Source organism: Bombyx mandarina, chromosome 22 (genome assembly GCF_030267445.1).
Source record: "Bombyx mandarina strain Sakado chromosome 22, ASM3026744v2".
NCBI classification, from domain to species: Eukaryota; Metazoa; Arthropoda; class Insecta; order Lepidoptera; family Bombycidae; genus Bombyx; species Bombyx mandarina.
Window position 1 is genome coordinate 6916822 of NC_143228.1, and position 18956 is coordinate 6935777.

At 39.0% G+C, this 18956-nt stretch overlaps 1 protein-coding gene across 1 annotated transcript in view; it reads right to left on the reverse strand.

The window, feature by feature from the left end:
- ca (RCC1 and BTB domain containing protein claret) overlaps positions 1-16441 on the reverse strand; it is a 24250-nt gene extending 7809 nt beyond the window's left edge. The window contains exons 1-14 of the mRNA XM_028182783.2: positions 15936-16441; positions 15391-15513; positions 14132-14306; positions 12907-13061; positions 12507-12662; positions 12005-12225; positions 10358-10529; positions 9318-9487; positions 8357-8639; positions 8191-8274; positions 5370-5666; positions 4143-4339; positions 2695-2779; positions 2205-2387 (exon numbers count right to left, since the gene is read on the reverse strand). Of these exons, the coding sequence (XP_028038584.2) occupies positions 2205-2387; positions 2695-2779; positions 4143-4339; positions 5370-5666; positions 8191-8274; positions 8357-8639; positions 9318-9487; positions 10358-10529; positions 12005-12225; positions 12507-12662; positions 12907-13061; positions 14132-14306; positions 15391-15513; positions 15936-16373 (2739 nt within the window). The 5' untranslated portion in view covers positions 16374-16441. The remainder of the gene's footprint in view (positions 1-2204; positions 2388-2694; positions 2780-4142; positions 4340-5369; positions 5667-8190; positions 8275-8356; positions 8640-9317; positions 9488-10357; positions 10530-12004; positions 12226-12506; positions 12663-12906; positions 13062-14131; positions 14307-15390; positions 15514-15935) is intronic.
- Positions 16442-18956: the final 2515 nt, after the last annotated feature.

Below are 18956 nucleotides of genomic sequence, written 5' to 3' on the forward strand. Positions count from 1 at the left end.
GATGGTATAGTCATGTGATGAGACGAAATGAAAATGAGGTTGGTAAGAGGGTGTTAACTATGAATGTGAAAGGATATAGAGGAAGAGGTAGACCTAAGAAGAAATGGATGGATTGCATGAAAGATGATATGTGTAAGAAGGGAGTGAACGAAGAAATGGTATATGATAGAGGAGTATCGAAGGAGAAACCATGTTGCGCTGACCCCAGCTGACTGGGAAACGAGAAACGAGCAGGAGAATGATGATGATGAGTTTTTAGCGGTAAGCAGCGTCTTGACTGCGTCGCTATGAAAGCAATAGCTGATGTGCACAAGTAATGGCGACCATTCACAATCACGTGATTTATGTGCTCGTCTCCATTAACAAATAATTTTCTACGGGTGTTCCTCGTTTCGATATCGAGTAGAGGAAACTCGCTCTCGCCTCCGTCATCTGACTGCCGGAGTCCCGCAAGGCTCCGCGTTCTCCCCGTTATTATTTAGTTTGTATATCAATGATATACCCCGGTCTCCGGAGACCTATCTAGCGCTCTTCGCCGATGACACGGCTATCTACTACTCGTGTAGGAAGATGTCGTTGTTACATCGGCGACTCTAGATCGCAGTAACCACCATAGGACAGTGATTCCGGAAGTGGCGCATTGACATCAACCCCACGAAAAACACAGCGGTGCTTTTCAAAAGGGGTCGCCCTCCGAATACCACTTCGAGCATCCCGCTCTCTAATAGGTGCGTAAACACCTCCGCCGTTAGCCCCATCACTCTCTTTGACCAGCCCATACCGTGGGCCTCGAAGGTGAAATACCTAGGCGTTACCCTCGACAGAGGGATGACATTCCGTCCCCACCGGGTTTTTATACGGACGGGACGTGAACGGAACGGGGACGTGACTGCCTCGTTCAAAACGGGAACGTGATGTAAATGCATACGCACTGTGACAATGACTCGGATCTAACGTGCTAGTGTTGTGAACAACGAAAGATGGATTTTTCATTTCAAGAATTGGCTTTAATTGCTATTGCTCTAGATGACGAAGTAGCTACGACCGTGAACAAGAAAAGGAGATTTTCTGTACATCCTACATGGCAGAATAGAATTATATATTATTATATAATTAAATTATATAATGCTGGATTTGACCGTACACACTCGATTAGTTTTTCGTTATCCATTTTCGACACTTGCGTATCAAGACGTCACTAGTTCTCTCTCCGGAACGAACGGAGTGACTGTGCATACGTAGCGGAAACACGGACGGGACGGGGCACGTCCCGTGAGTGCCACGTACCCGTCCCGTCCGTGTCTCCGTGAAATATGCTCTTTCATATACATTTTGTATGAAACGATGTTTGCAAAACTTCCCGTCCCGTCCCGTCCGTATAAAAACCCGTCACGTATGCAGCGGCCTTAAAACGGTACGCGACCGTGCCGCGTTTATACTAGGACGAATGTACCCTATGCTTTGCAGACGAAGCAAACTGTCCCTCCGTAATAAGGTAACTATCTACAAAACTTGCATACGCCCCGTTATGACGTATGCAACCGTAATGTTCGCTCACGCGGCCCGCACCAACTTGAAACACCTTCAGGTTATTCAATCCCAATTCTGCAGGATAGCCGTCGGAGCACCATGGTTCCTGAGGAACGTGGATCTCCACGATGACCTGGAGCTCGATTCCGTTAGTAGCTATCTATAGTCGGCATCGCTGCGCCACTTTGAGAAGGCGGCACGACATGAGAACCCTCTTGTCGTGGCCGCTGGAAACTACATACCCGATCCAGTAGACCGAATGGTAAACCGTCGACGTCGCCCAAAGCACGTCATTACGGATCCTCCCGATCCATTAACGGTGCTTATAGGCACCACAAGCGCCGGTCACCGTCCTCGTCGAACCCGTCGTTTGCGACGAAGGGTTCGACGAGCGAATTAACCCATAGACATAGCCCACTGAGTTTCCCGCCGGATCTTCTCAGTGGGTCGCGTTTCCGATCCGGTTGTGGATTCTGCGAAGCACTGCTCTTGATAGGGTCAGTGTTAGCATCACTCCGGTTTGAGCCCTGTGAGCTCACCTACTAGTTAAGGTTACGCTGAAATAGCTTCTCAAGGCTTATCAGCTTAGGTAGGAAAAAAAAAAAAAGTTTACAGCGGCGACAGCTCCTTTGATCCGAATAAAAAATGACAAGGTCTTATATAAAGTGTCTCACGTTATGAAAGTATCCGGCGGCGAGGGCGCGCACCGGCTCGTGCAGCGCCACGCGCACCGGTAGCGACGCCTTGCCGCGCTGCCCCGTGCCCAGCTGCCCGAACACGCTGGCGCCGCACGCCCACAGCTCGCCGCCGCGCGTCAGCAGCACCGAGTGGCACGCGCCGCACCCCACGCTCTGCACCTGGCGCCATTACATTCGCTGTCACGGTACCAGGTTTTTATATACGCTTTTATTAGCTTCAGGCGTATGTATGTTAACGGAATCTTTGAACATGAATTTGACCCCCATTGAAAACGTCAGATTAACTCGAAATTTGGTATAATTATTAAGAAACGATGACAATTCAGTATTTAAAAAAAAAATGAAATTCCTCACACTAGAGGTCCTACCACCAGTTATACTGTCACTGTACGAGGTTGTTTTGATCCGGCGAGAAACTCAGTGAGTTGTGTCTATGAATTAGTTTACTCGCTTGCGACGACCTTACCTTTCTCCCCAAAAACTTCGTAACCAGTTGTGGGGTCCACTGATCGTCGATGTTTCCGAGGCCCAGCTGACCGTGCACTCCCCACCTGTGACAGAGTATTTAAACAATCTATTTATTAAGTAGGCAATGATAAATCTATTCAGTACAATTTTCTTCATTATTTGCCATCCAAGCTCCTTTTTATATTTAGCAGCTATTAAAGAAATCCAGTGCAGTGAAAAAAAAACTAAATACATACTAAAGTATCAGTAATTATGGACGAAATAAGATAATTGAATTAACACTACTAATAATAAAATAGTTTATTGTGCAATGTCATACAAGTCCTTCAGTCGTGTAATGACTTTGTATTGAAACATTTTTCTTAAATTTCATAAACAACCACTTCTATTGAGATGCAATGTGAGCTGAAATTATTTGCTATTCTTTTCCTGCGATTGAAATTTCAACTACACGCGAATGTAATTTTTCAAAGGTGTAATGTTATTTTATATTTAAGCAGTTAGATATTTAGTATTTAGTTAGGCTAACGCACAGTCATTTAGTTGTGGCTTCTTGATGTCCTTTACCACGTACCCAAGTATGCCGTAACTTTATTTTCACGGCAAATCTATACTAATATATAAATCTACAGTGGTCTTCACGGATGTTCCGTTATAACTACTGAACCGTGCATCCGATTGACTTGAAATTTGGTATCCATGTAGAAAATAGATGTACTTAATGGATAGGCTAATATTTATATGAGTGTTGGACTCCCTAATAATAATCACAATAAAACAATAATGTTAATTTTAAATGCCCAGCGAAGCGGGCTAGTACGGCTAGTGTATGTATAAAATATAACTAGACCGCGATGTTGTAGTATCAATGGTTTACTCACTAAAAATTGTTTTTGTTACTTGGATGGGTGGACGAACTCACAGCCCACCTGGTGTTAAGTGGTTACTGGAGCCCATAGACAACTACAACGTAAATGCGCCACCCACCTTGAGATATAAGTTCTAAGGTCTCAGTATAGTTACAACGGCTGCCCCATCCTTCAAACCGAAAGGCATTACTGGTTCACGGCAGTAATAGGCAGGGCGGTGGTACTTAACCGTGCGGACTCACAAGAGGTTCTACCACACTAATTACGCATATTATATTTTTGCGAGGTTGATTTTGATTACACGATGTTATTCCTTCACAGTGGAAGTCAATTGTGAACATTTGTTAAGTACGTATTTGATTAGAAAAATTGGTACCCGCCCGGGATACGAATACCGTTGCATCGCTAAATACGAATGCAGACGTAACAGTAGAATGCTCATAAGAGCAAGCTCAAAGAGGTCCTACCACTAGTAAAAGGTCAACTCTAATACCTCATAGTTCCACTAGAGAGCAACTACGGGGACAGCTGTCAAATCAAGTATGGATAGGGGATTTAATGAGGGAATGTGACGGACCCCCACGTGAGGAGTCGCCCGCCGGCGTCCACCGCGGCGGAGTGGTAGTGTCCGGCGGCGACGCACACGAGGGGCGCGCCCCCCGCGAGCCGCACGCGCAGCACGCCGCCAGACGCGCGCGCCGCCTCGCCCGCCGCGCCCCGCCACCGCCGCCCCACGCCCAGCTGACCGAACGTGTTGTCGCCCGCGCTGTACAACTGTTACGTACATTTGAATATCGGCGCTTGAAAGGCAAACGTGACTATAGTAGAATTATTTTGTTCGTGCAGTTTGGGTCATAAAACATAGCCCGGTTAAAGGCGGTGAGCATGTTGCGCGGGCGTAACGCCATTATCGATAAAAACAAATGAGTCATCGAAGGCAGGTACACGGCGGCAGGGTGGTGAGACATTGTTATGTTACGAGTCATTTGTTGTACTTACCTGCAAATTATAGTACATATGTCGAAGAGAAATGTGTTTTTATGTATTCGCTCTCTGAATTTCTTTAGTGACACAATGGCTACTCCTTTGTTTTGTATCAAAACGGTAGATTTTATTCAAAACAATATTTGCACGTGTTGTTATCAACAATGTGTTAAAAATTTTCACTGAAATAAAAATAGATCCCGAAAAGTTACAACGTGTTAATTTTTGCCGTTCTTGTTAACTTGCTGCGGCGATATGTGGTGTGAGTGTTCGATTAGTGATTTTAAATTTCATTTTTATCAGTAACCCACAAAATGACAAAACTAAATACACAATCGATAACGCTTATCGAAAACAATGATGCGCATCACTATGCCCGTCCATAACGCTCGTGAGTGGAAGAGAGAGCAAAATATTCGCTTCAACGCTCCGATTATTTATGACCCAAACTGCACGAACAAAATAATTCTACTATAGCAATATTAATTTATTATCATTTTGTAGTCTATAGTACGTGCTTAGTATTTAGACAAAAACGATAAATAAAATATCTTTTTATTGCTTTGATTGGTGGACGAGCTCACGGCCCACATGATATTAAGTATTTATCGAAGCTTAAGACATCTACAATCGCCGCCACCCACCTTGAGACATGAGTTCTAAGGTCTTACTTTTAACAGTACAACGGCTGCCCAACCTTTCAAACCCAAACCTAACATAGTAATGTTAGCTTTCGGTTACCTATTTACGGTAAGTGTGGTGGAACCAATGAAACGAATGAATGTCCTGCTCGGTTACCTTAAATATGAAAATAACTCACTCCATTTTCCGTTAAGATGAGAGTGTGGTGCCGTCCACAGGCCACGTCTATAACCCTGCCGATGAGCTCCGTGTTGACTGGTGTACTAGCCATCATCACTCTGGCGTTGCCGTCGCTGACCACGGCCCAATGCGCCAGCCCGCAAGTGAGGGAGCGTCTGGGTGTGAACACTTGGTTCTTCCACGTGTCGGATGGAGGTTGCGTGACCTCCAAATGTATATCTTGACATGGTTCCCGGGCTTCCACAGCACAGGCGACATTGACGAACGTAGATATTAGTTGTGTCATTTTTGCTGTCTAAAAATGATGTTTATATTAATACTAGCTTTTGCCCGCGACACCGTCCGCGTGGAATAGTTATTTTGGCATAACGCTAAATTTTACTCCCATTTCATTTACCTAGAAAGTGAAAATATTTTGAAATATTCTTTATCGGCGCTCCGTTTGTATTGGTCTTAATGTGATGTTATATAGCCTATATATAGCCTTCCTCAATAAATGGGCTATCTAACACTGAAATAATTTTTCAAATCGGACCAGTAGTTCCTGAGATTAGCGCGTTCAAACAAACAAACTCTAGCTTTATAATATTAAGTATAGATAAACACGACTCGATGGAGATATAGCGTGTAATGACTTTATACAGGGTGGCCCATAAGTCCTTTGATATGAAAAAAAAATTATTAAAATAAAACTAATTACATTATGAATTAAATTTTTATTTACATAAAAAGCTTAAAAAACGGGAATTATTTTTTGAAAATAACATCTCCTAAATGTAATCCGTTGCGATCACGGCACTCTTGCAAACGACGTCTAAAATTGTCGATGACTGCGCGGCACGTCACTGCTGAAATGCTTGTCATTTCTCTGCGGATGTTTTCTTTTAGAGCCTCAATTGACCGCGGGTTTGTGTCGTATACTTTAGCCTTAAGGTAGCCCCACAAAAAAAAATCCATCGGGGTCAGATCTGGACTACGTGGAGGCCAGGAAATGTCTCCTCTCTTAGAGATAACTTTGCCAGGAAAAAGTTGACGGATAACGGGCATAGCAGTGTTAGAGGTGTGAGAAGTGGCCCCATCCTGTTGAAACCACGTCCTGGCATTAAAGCCTGAAAAGTTTTGCAATTCTGGTATGAAAAACTCTTCGATCATAGCCACATATCGCTCCGACGTAACAGTAAGCGCCCTCTGCCATCCTCAAAGAAGTAAGGCCCTAGGATACCATGGGCTGACATAGCGGCCCAAACAGTCACTTTCGGACTATGTAAGGGCTTCTGATGCTTAAGTTTTGGATTGATGGGGCTCCAATAGCGGCAATTTTGTTTACTAACATGCCCGTTAAGATGGAAATGAGCCTCGTCAGAGAACATTATGTTATTGAAGGAAGTAAACCGATTCAACATTTCATTCGCATAATTTTCTTTGAATACCGTCAGTTTGCTTTAATTCTTGAACCAACTGAATTTTGTAAGGGTGCATATGTAAATCTTTCTTCAAAATCCGTTGTAACGATGTCCTGGATACGTTTAATGCTCTGGCGCGCTTACGAGTTGACTGTGTCGGATTTTCGGGAATAGACTGTGTCACTGTGTCTATGTTTTGTTCCGTACGTGACGTCCTTGGGCGACCCAACCGCGGTTTATCTAACGTCGAACCGGTCTCCTCGAACTTAGCAACCCAGTTCTTAATCGTTTGAAGAGTTGGAGTGTCGTCAAAGTTGTGTAAACCTTTGTGTTCTCGAAATTTACGCCGCGCAACGGTTGCCGAATTGTCGTTTTTATAAAACTCGCGCACATAAAACGCACGGTCCGCTCCGGTAAAACGCTCCATCGCGACTAAATTCCCAGAAACCGAAGTTACTCCCCCCGCTTCCCCTGCACCGCTCACGCGCGCCCTGTTCGTTTTATTCAAATTTTACTTTTCAAAGGACTTATGGGCCACCCTGTATATAATGAAGTAATAACTTATGCAGGAGTTGATAAATTTACTAATGTAGTATTTATTTATATTCAAAATCTGGGTTGGCAAGTTCAAGAAATATAATACATGGATTGAAGAAATAATTGAAATAGTTAAGTGACACTTTGAGCAATTATCATTATGGTTTTTGGTAGAGGCTGAATGGGATATTCTGATTGTTTCTCAAAACCCAAGTGTTTGCGTAAAATGTACATCCAAGTCTTAAATGTTGACGTCATTGTTCAAAAAGTGTGCTCTATTTCTTTTTTTTTTTTTTTTTTATGATTGAAAGTTTACTGGTGGCCCGAAGGCCTTTCCAGTTTCACCAGGACAGGTGGGCGAGCAAAGGCGGGATTTGCAAACAACTGCCCGAGCGCCTCCGAAGGAGACCTAACAAACTCTCTTTCTCTAGCGCGTTTAAAAGGCTTACAGAGAGAGAGTGAGAAAAAGAACGGCTTAATTATATCAAACAGTTACATTACAGTTGAGACTTTATCCTATCAAAGCCATAATAATAAACGCAACATTAAACCGTAAAATGACTTTTGACTGTGTCTCTTATGTCGCGAGAGCTGGTAGAAAATCCACAATCAACAGTTGGATTTAATTATCATTGGGCTCTAGAAATCGCTTAAAAGACGTTAATTCGTTAACTGATATCGACAATACCAACATACTAAAGATATAAATGACATTATTTTTTTTAACAAAAGACTAATCTTGAATAATTTCACAAAACTTTCAAAAAAATTCTTAATCTTCAGTTTTTACACAATAATAATAATAATATGATCATCTATATTAAATACGTAGCATATTACGCTTTATGTATTATTCATTACTAAAATATAGGCACTTACATAAATTGTGCATATGCCCTGCTTCATGTCCCTCATTACAGGCCGCAGTTGGTCTTGTAACGGATTCAACCACAAACATAGACACTGCAATTTTATTTTTTATGTTAATATTGACCTATTGTTTAATTTGCAGCTGAATTTTTTTTCAGCTTATTCCTCTACTTACTTTAAGTAGGAAGGTGTCAAACTTTTCACAATTGGCAATAATAAAATCAAGAAGCCATTGGCTGTCTTCTTCCAACAGCAGTGGCACAACACATTGCTCCCTAAGGAGACAGTTTAAAGCTCCTCTGCATATAGCACTTCGCGACTTTACTGCTGACAGAAGTATGTTAGGATATCCTCTGTGAATGCTGAATAATGGTAGCATCTCCCACAGGCCAACCGCAGCAGCAAATGAAGCCAATTCCAATAGTTCAGCCGGATTAAGAGTTGTGAATTTTACATCCCTAAAACAAAAGTACAGTTATTGAGAACATTTTTTTTTTCGTACCTAAGCTGAGAGCCTTGAGAGGCTATATCAGCGTAACCTTAACTAGTAGGTGAGCTCACGGGGCTCAAATCTGACGACATTGCTAACACGAACCCTAGCAAGAGCCGTGCTTCGCAGAATCTACCACCGGATCGAAACGCAACCCACTGAGAAGATCCGGCGAGAAACTCAGTAGGCCGTGTCTGAGGGTTAATTTACTCGTCGAGCTTTTCGTCGCAAGCGACGGGTTCGATGACAATAATGACCGGCGCTTGAGGTACCTAGAAGCACCGTTAGTGGATCGGGAGGATCCGAAATGACGTGTTTGGGGCGACGTCGACTGCTTTCCATTCTGTCCGCAGGATCGGGAATGTAGTTACCGGCGGCCACGATGAGCGGGTTCTTGTGTCGTGCCGCTTTATCGAGGTGGGAACATTCTACTGTTATAGGGTTACATTCAGTTTTTATCAATCTACTATAGCTATCATTAGGCAGCGTTTAGACATATTTTTTTTATTAAATATGTGATAAAATATAATGACATAATCATAATCTATTATCATATTCTTCTATAATTTTTTTTAACTATCTATTCAACTTTTTAAATTAAGCTATCGAAAGTAATAATGTTTCAATAGAGATTTTTCTCACTAACCAGTCGAATATTTCTTCTTCATTAGTAGACATTTTGATCAACACAGCGAGTAATTTGACGATAATTGCAGCATTCCCAAGACTTCCGACATTCGCTGACTGTTTAAACATGGACAGTTCGTGGAGACGACCAAACACACCTAGTCGGGCTACCCAGCCATCTGGTGGACTCTGAAATAATTATATCGTACCATTAAAGTATGAAGTACCGTGATAAGTTATAATATTATTAGTTTGTAATACCAAAGGTGATATCGGTTTCATTTTAAAAATTATTAGTGATTTCACGATTTTCTTTCTATGATTTCACTATTATTATGATTAATTCTAATATTCTGTGTATCTACTGAAAAAGCAGTTTTCAGTGGGACAAGAAATGACAACGGATAATAATAATAAAAAAAGCAATCGAGATCGGAAAGCGTTAGCTACCCCTGCGATCCACAACTCTATCTGATCATTGCAAAAACTAGATAGGTGATAGGTGAATAGGAATGAATACCTATATTAGAGGAAGTGTGAAAATAGCTTCGGTAATTAACAAATTAAAGGACGATTAGCGTAGTATGGACGTGTGATGCGTAGAGAAGAGAGAAAAGATGCATGTGAATAGGAGATGTATCGAAATGGTAGTGCAAGGTAGAGGAGGAAGAGGTCAACCGAAGAAGACATGGATAGAGTGTGTGAATAACGATATGAGAGAGAGAGAGAGAGAGAGAAGAGTGAGTGTTGAGATGACGGCTGATAGAAGAGAATGGACGTGAAAAATTAGCTGTGCCGACCCCACCTAGTGGGATAAGGTAGAGAAAAAGATGAAGAAGAACTAGATAGGTGAGGTACAATAAAAACACTATGAATGGTTAACAAAAATAGTAAGTACAACCATATTTGTATGGAATTGGATCGTTTGTGTACGTTTGCCGCTAGGAGCGCTGTTCCAACTACATACAATAATGGCTTAACTTTTACGCTATCGAGAACGTTAAAAAACTCGGACTAAGCACACAGGTCGGTAGGTGTATGTATAGTGTGTGCACGTACTTGCGCTAACGAGTAGAGGTAGTGCGCGGATGCGATGTTCCCCCGCGACATGAGCAGGTCCGCGGCGGCGCGCAGCAGCGGGGGCAGCGCCGCGCCTAGCGCCGCCGCGCGCTGCTCCGCGCCCGTCCCGCCGCGACATATCGTGCCAACGAGCCACTCGCACACCTCGCAGCTACATAACAAACACCAGTCTTGACTAGTTTACCCCAAAGACACAGCCCACTGAGTTTCTCGCCGGATCTTCTCAGTGGGCTGCGTTTCCGATCCGGTGGTAGATTGTGCGAAGCACTGCTCTTGTTAGGGTCAGTGTTAGCAACACTCCGGTTTCAGCCCCGTGAGCTCACCTACACACATTAGGGTGAAGCTGAAATAGCATAGGTAGGAAAAAAACTAGTTTACATTATCATCCGTGTTGTCGTTGAGCGACAACAACATCGGTAATCAACAGAAAATAACGAAATGAAAATATTCAGTGTCCTCAGTGAGAGTTTTTTAACGTTCTCGTTAGCGTAAAAGTTAACTCAAACTTGTATGGAGTTGGAACTGTTATATCTCTGTACTGAACCCTAAAATGCTGATACCCTCCAACCACTCACTAGACGGTCCGAGGTAGAGACTTTAGAGGAGACCGGAGAACGGTTAGTAGAGCGTGAACTGTCTTAGAGTACGGGTGCGGCTGCTGGGGTTGCTCCTAGAGTTACATCATCCATATTGTATAAATCAAATAAAATTGTTCGTATCCTAAAAGTTCCCTTTTTAAAACGACCTCAGAGTAAACTCCCATAACAGAACGTTTGCCTACGTTTGCCGCTAGGGGCGCTGTACCAATGAGTAAACTTTTACGCTATCGAGAACGTGAAAAACTCGCACTAAGCACACAGATGTGGCTTCAGCGTGTTTAGTTACATACATAATGTAACGTAATTGGGCTTCTACTTCACGTTTCAAATTTGTAGTTTTTTTTTTTTATGATTGAAAGTTTACTGGTGGCCCGAAGGCCTTTCCAGTTTCACCAGGACAGGTGGGCGAGCAAAGGCTCAGCCAAGAGGGGCGGGATTTGCTAACAACTGCCCGAGCGCCTCCGAAGGAGACCTAACAACTCAAGAGCAATTGTTTCGCGAATGAATCTACTACCGGATCGGAATCGCGACCCGCTGAGAAGATCCGGCGAGAAACTCAGCGGGCTGATGCATGGGTTAGGTTGCACGTCGACCTCTTTGTCGAGTTCGACGAGTACGGTTAGAATTTGTAGTGACAATCATGTGGAAGTATAGTATTTGCATTGTATCATTCGAAAGATTCAAATCCATTAGTGAACATTGGCGAAGGAATTTTTATATCAATAGAGGGTCCCCATTGTTGTTTATATAATATTTATAATTTTATATCTCACAATGTCAGTTTTTTTACTTCAATTTATGACTGCTAATTTACCTTTTATTTGCTAATTAAAATATATCGTTTGGGTTTGCTGAGAGTCACCTTCATGGTTATATTACAGTATATAAGTATAATATCTTATTTGGGATAATTGTTTTTTAAAGTATTATAATCCAACATACAGTCTTTATCACAAAAACAAGTACCTCAAGAAGTAAGTTAGGTTAGTAGCTAGGCTTAAAAATATGAGATTGAAATTAAACTTACATTGTATTCAATATATATGCACCGCAGTTTGTTACAATCAAACACGGTTGTAAAGTGAACCTCGGTAGTTGCAAATCACACAAAAAAGTTGGCTCTTGCCAATCACCAGTTGTTGTGGAGGCGTCTTTAGCAGTCATAAGATGAGCGCGCTGCACATCACCGATGAGTTCCGCGGACCACATTTCAGTAAAATCTCGATTAACTCCTTGTGAGCCTTCATGCTGAAAATGTTATTATTTTCTACTAAGTGTAGAAATATTTCTTTTCAACAGATTTGTTATACATATTTGTGTATTACTGTTTTCAAATCAAAATTAATTAAAGTACAATGAGAAATATTGCAAACATTCAACATTCCATATCAAACATTCAACTTTGGATGGGAGTTAGGTGAAAATTAATAATAATTGTCGTGGCGTGCAACCTTTTTGAAAGGACATAAGACCTACAACGACTAGACATAGACTAAGACAGATTAACTATAATATTTAGTTTATCTTACCTGAATGACTGAAAAGCTGGAACTGTGCACCTCAATTTCATTTTTCCTCAATAGATAAATTAACCTTTGGGACCACAAACCTTGTACATATAAACCATCCTTTTTTATTTGTGGTCTCAGAGTTCTAGATGGTGTGTCTTCTTCAGGGCTTTCAAGCTAAAATATTTATTTAATAAATCTATTCACCAAAATAATGTAATCTACAAGCATGTTCAAGGTTATTTAAACGATATTTTTTATTCCAAACGTTTTGCATAGCACAAGAGCTTTACACTGTAATTACACTAATAAGACATTTCTACATATTTAATAATTTACTTACAGTATTTTATTACAGTAATAACTCAAATTGGTTACTTAATATTTTGCTTCGAAAATATAATCATAAATTTAAACTTACTATCATTGTTCCCTCATTTAATTCAAACGCAGTCAGGAAATGTCTTCCGTTTACATACTGAGCAGTCAATGCCCAATTATTCGAACCTTTTCTAAACAGCGGAAGGTATTCGGTTGGTTTCAATACATACTCCACCGTTTGTGACTTGTGTTCATCTGTAGGTATATATCATTTTAATTTTATTGTTGATGAATGTTGTAACCATTAATTAGGCAATTTAAACATACATAGATAACTTTACAAACGTAAAAATTACGAAGTAACTGATGGAAAGACGAATTGTAGGCTTGCACTTCAAGGTACGATAGTCCTACAATTCAAGCTTCTGACGTGTTGCATGTTGCATTATATTGTAAAGAATAAAGAATGGGACACCAATTGAATATGCAATTTCGAAAAGGGCACATCTCTGAAAATGTAAAATGTTCAGGACATGAAAAAAAACTGATTATTTTCTAAAGCAGTGTAAAATTTAAAATATTAACTTTTGAGATATATTGTAGTGTTAATTAGCAATAAAAAATTACTGGAATTATTATAAAATATGGGTGTAGGTAAACCTCAAAACTACATGTATATGCAGTAACGTATTTGACAAAATATACGACATGTGCCCTTTTCGAAATTGCATATTCAATTATACTTTATATTTGAAGCTTTGATGGGATAACCCACTGAGTTTCTCGCCGGACCTTCTCAGTGGTTGCGACTCGGATCCAGTGGTAGATTCTGCGAAGCAATGCTCTTGCTAGGGCTAGCAAATTCTCTCTGGTTGAGCCGGTGACCTCATCTACCGGTTCGGGTGTAGCTGGAATAGCCTCTTAGGCTACCAACGAATAGGTAGGGAAAAAAATATATGGGATCTTGGCTGTTTATCCAGAGCATTAAAAAAGTATTTCTTTTTCATGACAAATATTCTTATTCTTTAACTAATAAAAAATGATATTATCTACTCCATCAAATTATATATCAAATTATATATTATAATAGTCTACAGTTTTTATGGTCAGAGATGACAAATACTTAAATAAAAGTACGAGATAAGGCCGTGAAAGTGGTTTTAATTATGCCTGATACCTTGAACTGTAATGAAAAAAACTACTAATAATAAATGTAAATTAAGAGACGTTTCATTGTCAAGAGATGTCATTATTAATTCGATCGTCATTGGCTTGGCTCAATTTTCTGACTACATTTTGTTAATACACTATGTTCTTTCATTCACCTTTTGAACTTCCTTGAATAAAAAGTGTAATTTTATCCTTTGATAGTTGCTTTATATAAGACATAAATCCATCTTTTTTATCTCTGTCGTTAGCTTTGATTTGTTGTAACCAACTATAACCATATGATCTGTGCTCTAATACTAATTTCCACTGTTGTGATTTAGTGCTCGAAATCTGGAAATGAATATATTTTATACTACAATTCAATATACATAGGACAGTTATATTTAAAATACATTTGACTGATCATCAAGCTTTATCATAGAAAATAATTATGATGTGAAAAGGAACCCTTTTCCCTTTTAAGCTTGTGAATTATTTTTCATTACAAAAACTAGTATTTAAAGGGTTCTTACAATCACAATTTTTACATTTGCTAAGAGAAAGAGCTATGATCACATGCAGACTGAAGATTGCATGTAGTATGTTAGTAGCACACTTGTCTACCCTTTTTTGTGTCCGTTTTTGGCTGTTTCACTTTTTTTCAGACACAGGCCCAAATCTCATATGAGGTGCCCACACTTAGGTAGCGAGTGGGGTTGTGGGACTTGACGGTCTGCATATGTTGGGAAAAATTTGCGGGATTTAAATTACTTTTTATATTATTATGTTAAACTAATTAAAACATTAGAAAATACAAAAGAAAGATCTAAAAAATGCATTTTACTGGCCAAATAGAAACAGAATTGCATTGGTTTCATTGCTTTTCCGGAGTCCAAACAGAGAATTTTGTTAAGCATATCTATTCTATATCAAAACAAACAGCAGTGGTGTATTTTTTTGGCTTTTCATTTTATTGTGCACAAAGGCAATTAAGACCAAATATAAACATGCTTATTGAAAAGACAGTTAGTTCCCTTAGCCTGTTTAGAATAAAAATGTGATTAAGGTAAATCATCTTTCTCAATTTTGTCTTTAAATAGAGACAAAGTAAAGTATATTTTAAGCTTTTAATGTTTTTCATATATTGGCCAGAATACACTAGCTGTACCATTTATGTACAAATATACTGTTTCAATTTATAATATAACACACACCTATACTATACACACAGAAATGAAGCCTACTGATCATGACTCTCTTGAAATCTCTTTTTTTGACGATAAACATGTGACTTGGGTTTAAAAACATCAAGATGCCAAATTCATGCCAAAGCTATATGATGTGTATCTGAAATGATCTTTGAAAATGCACTGTCAATAAAAGTAGCAGTTCCAAGCCTCATATTTTAAATGTTAGGTTTTAATAACATACTAACCAAAAGTGCTAACAAATCCAATGAGTCATCAAAACAAATCTGTAAATCTGTAATCTCTCCTGTCACCTTGCATTCCCCTACAACACTCTGGGTCTCCAATGAATAAAAGGATATTGTTCCGCCCTGTGAATTGAAAATTTTAAAGTCACTTTTACAGCATACAAAATAGTGAAAATGTCACTAACTGTCTTGAGGCATATAGCATGGAAGACTCAATTGTAGTTTAATCACTGTCCCACACTTTAGACCAGAATGTATGAATACCTTCTGTTAGAAATAGACAGGATTGAAACAGAGTGGGCTTAGAATATGCATTTACTCTTCAGGTACAATAACTTCATTAATTTTTATTACATTTCCATTACCAATTTATTTTTTAAAGTATATCTTGAGAATTATGTTTTATTTTGATTTTTTTAACGTACATTTTACAAAGACCTTATTGTATTGTGAAATAATATAGGTATTAAAATTTCATTATCCAATTTTGTATTGTAAAAGTGTATAGCTGAAACAAATATTAAAAACACAAATTTGTATAATACCTTAGATGCAATTATGAGTATATTTTCAGACTCTTTAGTAAGCCAAAATACCACTGATGTAGGTTTTGGAATGTTACCAAGTGGAAGAACAGTAACACTTGACAAAGACCACTTGTGATCGAAGTCATTTTGTGGAATGAATTGGGGTAGAAAAGGTACTAGAAGCACTTTCTGTTCACTTAAAATAATTGTCCAGGTCCCACTAGGCTCAAAACACATGCAATAAACTGGATTATCCACGAAGTCCCAATCATAATTTCGTTCAAACCTCTTTGACAATGGATCAATATATATGAAAAATAATTCTTTGTCACTTGAAAATGCAAAAAACTTCTTTAGACCGACTTCATAGAAACTGTACGATACAATATCTGCGTGAATTAGCACATCCAATTTAAATAAGCCAGAAAAATCAACTTTTTCATTAGACTGAGCCATTTTTTGTCAGTCAATGGCCAGCCAATTCAGCCAATTGTTTTGTATTAATGCATAGTCTGTGGCACTTAAACACTGATTAAACATTATAGACATTGAAAGAGATGCAACGTCAGGAATTAGAGCCATGACATCTACAGTCATTTTCAGAAAGTAGGTACCGGTAAAATGGGGCGATTAGGGATTGAAAGGCGAATCGGGAAAAAACCGGGAAAATCTTTCGACGCTCAATATAAGTTTTATATTCGTTGCAAAATCTTCCATTTTTTTGTAGTTTAATAGTAGAATGTTGAAAGTTCACAAAACAACTCTGAATATGCATGATAATAGCTGCTAACTTATAAAAAATCGCGTTTGAAATTAACTTCCTGTGGTGGTAATTATTTTAGTGCTAGAAACTTTGCTCTCTTTTATTTATTTGATAATAATAGAAGACGACTATGATTTATAAACGTTATTTAGTGTTTGAACCAACATATATATTAAAGGTAAGTCTCAGTTGTTATTGGTTTTAATGTATTTGATTAAATAAAAATACATGTAAAAATCTGTTGTTTTTGGGGATATTGGGGACGTGTTAGGTACAAATAACAACGAAAAAGGGGTCAATTGGGATGAGAATACGTGAAATGGAAACGACCTAAGTATAAATAGATACAGGTTTGTAGGGTTGTCTATGTAGTTATAACAATATTTTTTAAATTTGTTGGTAAAAATCTGGTTTATCGAAGCGAAATTGAGAATAAGTCTTTATTTGAAATAGATCAGCAATTTAATATAAGTAAGTCGATTTTGCAGAGACATGTAACAAGATCAATGAAATCTCAAGGTGGACAAAAATGTCTAAGTAATACATAATAAAATATTTAATATTTGCTCAGAGTGGGGGTATTCATCTGATTAATCCATGGAATAACCGACACACCTAATCTCTTAACCCAGATAGAAATATCAGCCCCTAAGTACTTACCAAGAACGGAGAAATATAAACCGTTTCTAAGAAAGCCCACTATATTTGTATAAATATATATTGTTGTTACTGCACTGTCGATTGCACCTATAATTGAGGTGATGTCTGCCATGTACTTTTGTCAGTTTTTCAATTTTTTTAATTGATGATCACTTTGTTGGTGCAACTAAATAAATAAATAAATTAAAACTATATATAAAAATAAAAGTAGTGCCAACCCTAGCAAATTTCTCATTTCGTCCCAATTAACTACAATTTTCGGGTAAATAGGGATTACACATATTTTTGCATTTTTTGCTTAAACTGGAATGCTAGTTGCATAATTTTAAATTAGACAACAAAGATGCCCCCAAGACTCAATCATTTTGATCCTGATATAGCATTATATACATCAACAACTACCTTAAAATTGCTCATAAAGTTGGAATTTGTCCCTAATCGCCCCATTTTACGGTACGGTAGCACCTGATTTTTGAAGATGACATCTATGATGACTTTCTGAAAGTACCTGATTTTTGAAGAAAGTAATGTATAAAAAAAATTAGAGCGCTTAAAGGTATCAATTGAGTCCCACTCTAGCGTACTGCCAAGGAGAAATAAGAAAGAGCAACCGGTTGGCAGCGTATCGCGTCCCGACTCGGCAGGCTGGTTCTGGTCCAGGAGGTATTTCGGGACACCAGCGACACTGTCTGGGTAGCCCGACGGGCTGCCGTACCGAGACAGCTGACGTTTCAGAACCTTCAATTCAAACAAATGAATTCCCGAAATCGTAATTATATTAACTATCTGTATTCGAATGTTCTAATTTATAAAAGACTCAGTAAATATGACCACCATTTTACTGTGATTATATTTCATCCCATATAATCTGATCTCATTTCACGCCTAGTTTCATTTTAATCAACTTCATTTCATTTCATCATTTTTCATATAATTTTTTTTTACATTAAAATTAAAATAAGACTTGACCTAAAGGTCACAGTTACCAGGTCATAAAATCCTTTAAAAAATATAATGAATAATCTGTGCTGTGTGACCATCTCTTATCTCTAGATCCTGCCTTCCTTTAGTTAGTTGAAAACGTACCAAATCCATCCAAAGTCTGCTTAATGCGCGCGGATGCGCTATTCACCTCCTGAGGTATGTGGCGGGGTAAAACGGGGGAGGGCCCAATTGACAAGATGCAGACGATATTGTATTTAAGTGCAGATAAATGTCAGAAGAACATGTTAGAATTAATGTAATGGGTACCTAATTGTAATATTGTATTTTTCTACTTCCTGGTTCAACAAAAAATGCATATTCAAAAGTGTTTATTATATTTTATTATTTACGATACAAAACAATTTTATAAACAAATTAACATTTCGTTATAAGAAAAAAAAATTACATGTGTTAGTTACATGTCACACGTGTTAGAAGTGAAACCTTCAAAAATTATCGTTCCGATATCGAGTCGAGGGAACGCGATCCCGCCCCCGTCACGTCACAGCCGGAGTCCCGCAAGGCTCCACCCTCTCCCCGTTACTATTCAGTTTGTATATCAATGATATACCCCGGTCTCCGGAGACCCATCTGGCGCTCTTCGCCGATGACACCGCCATCTACAACTCGTG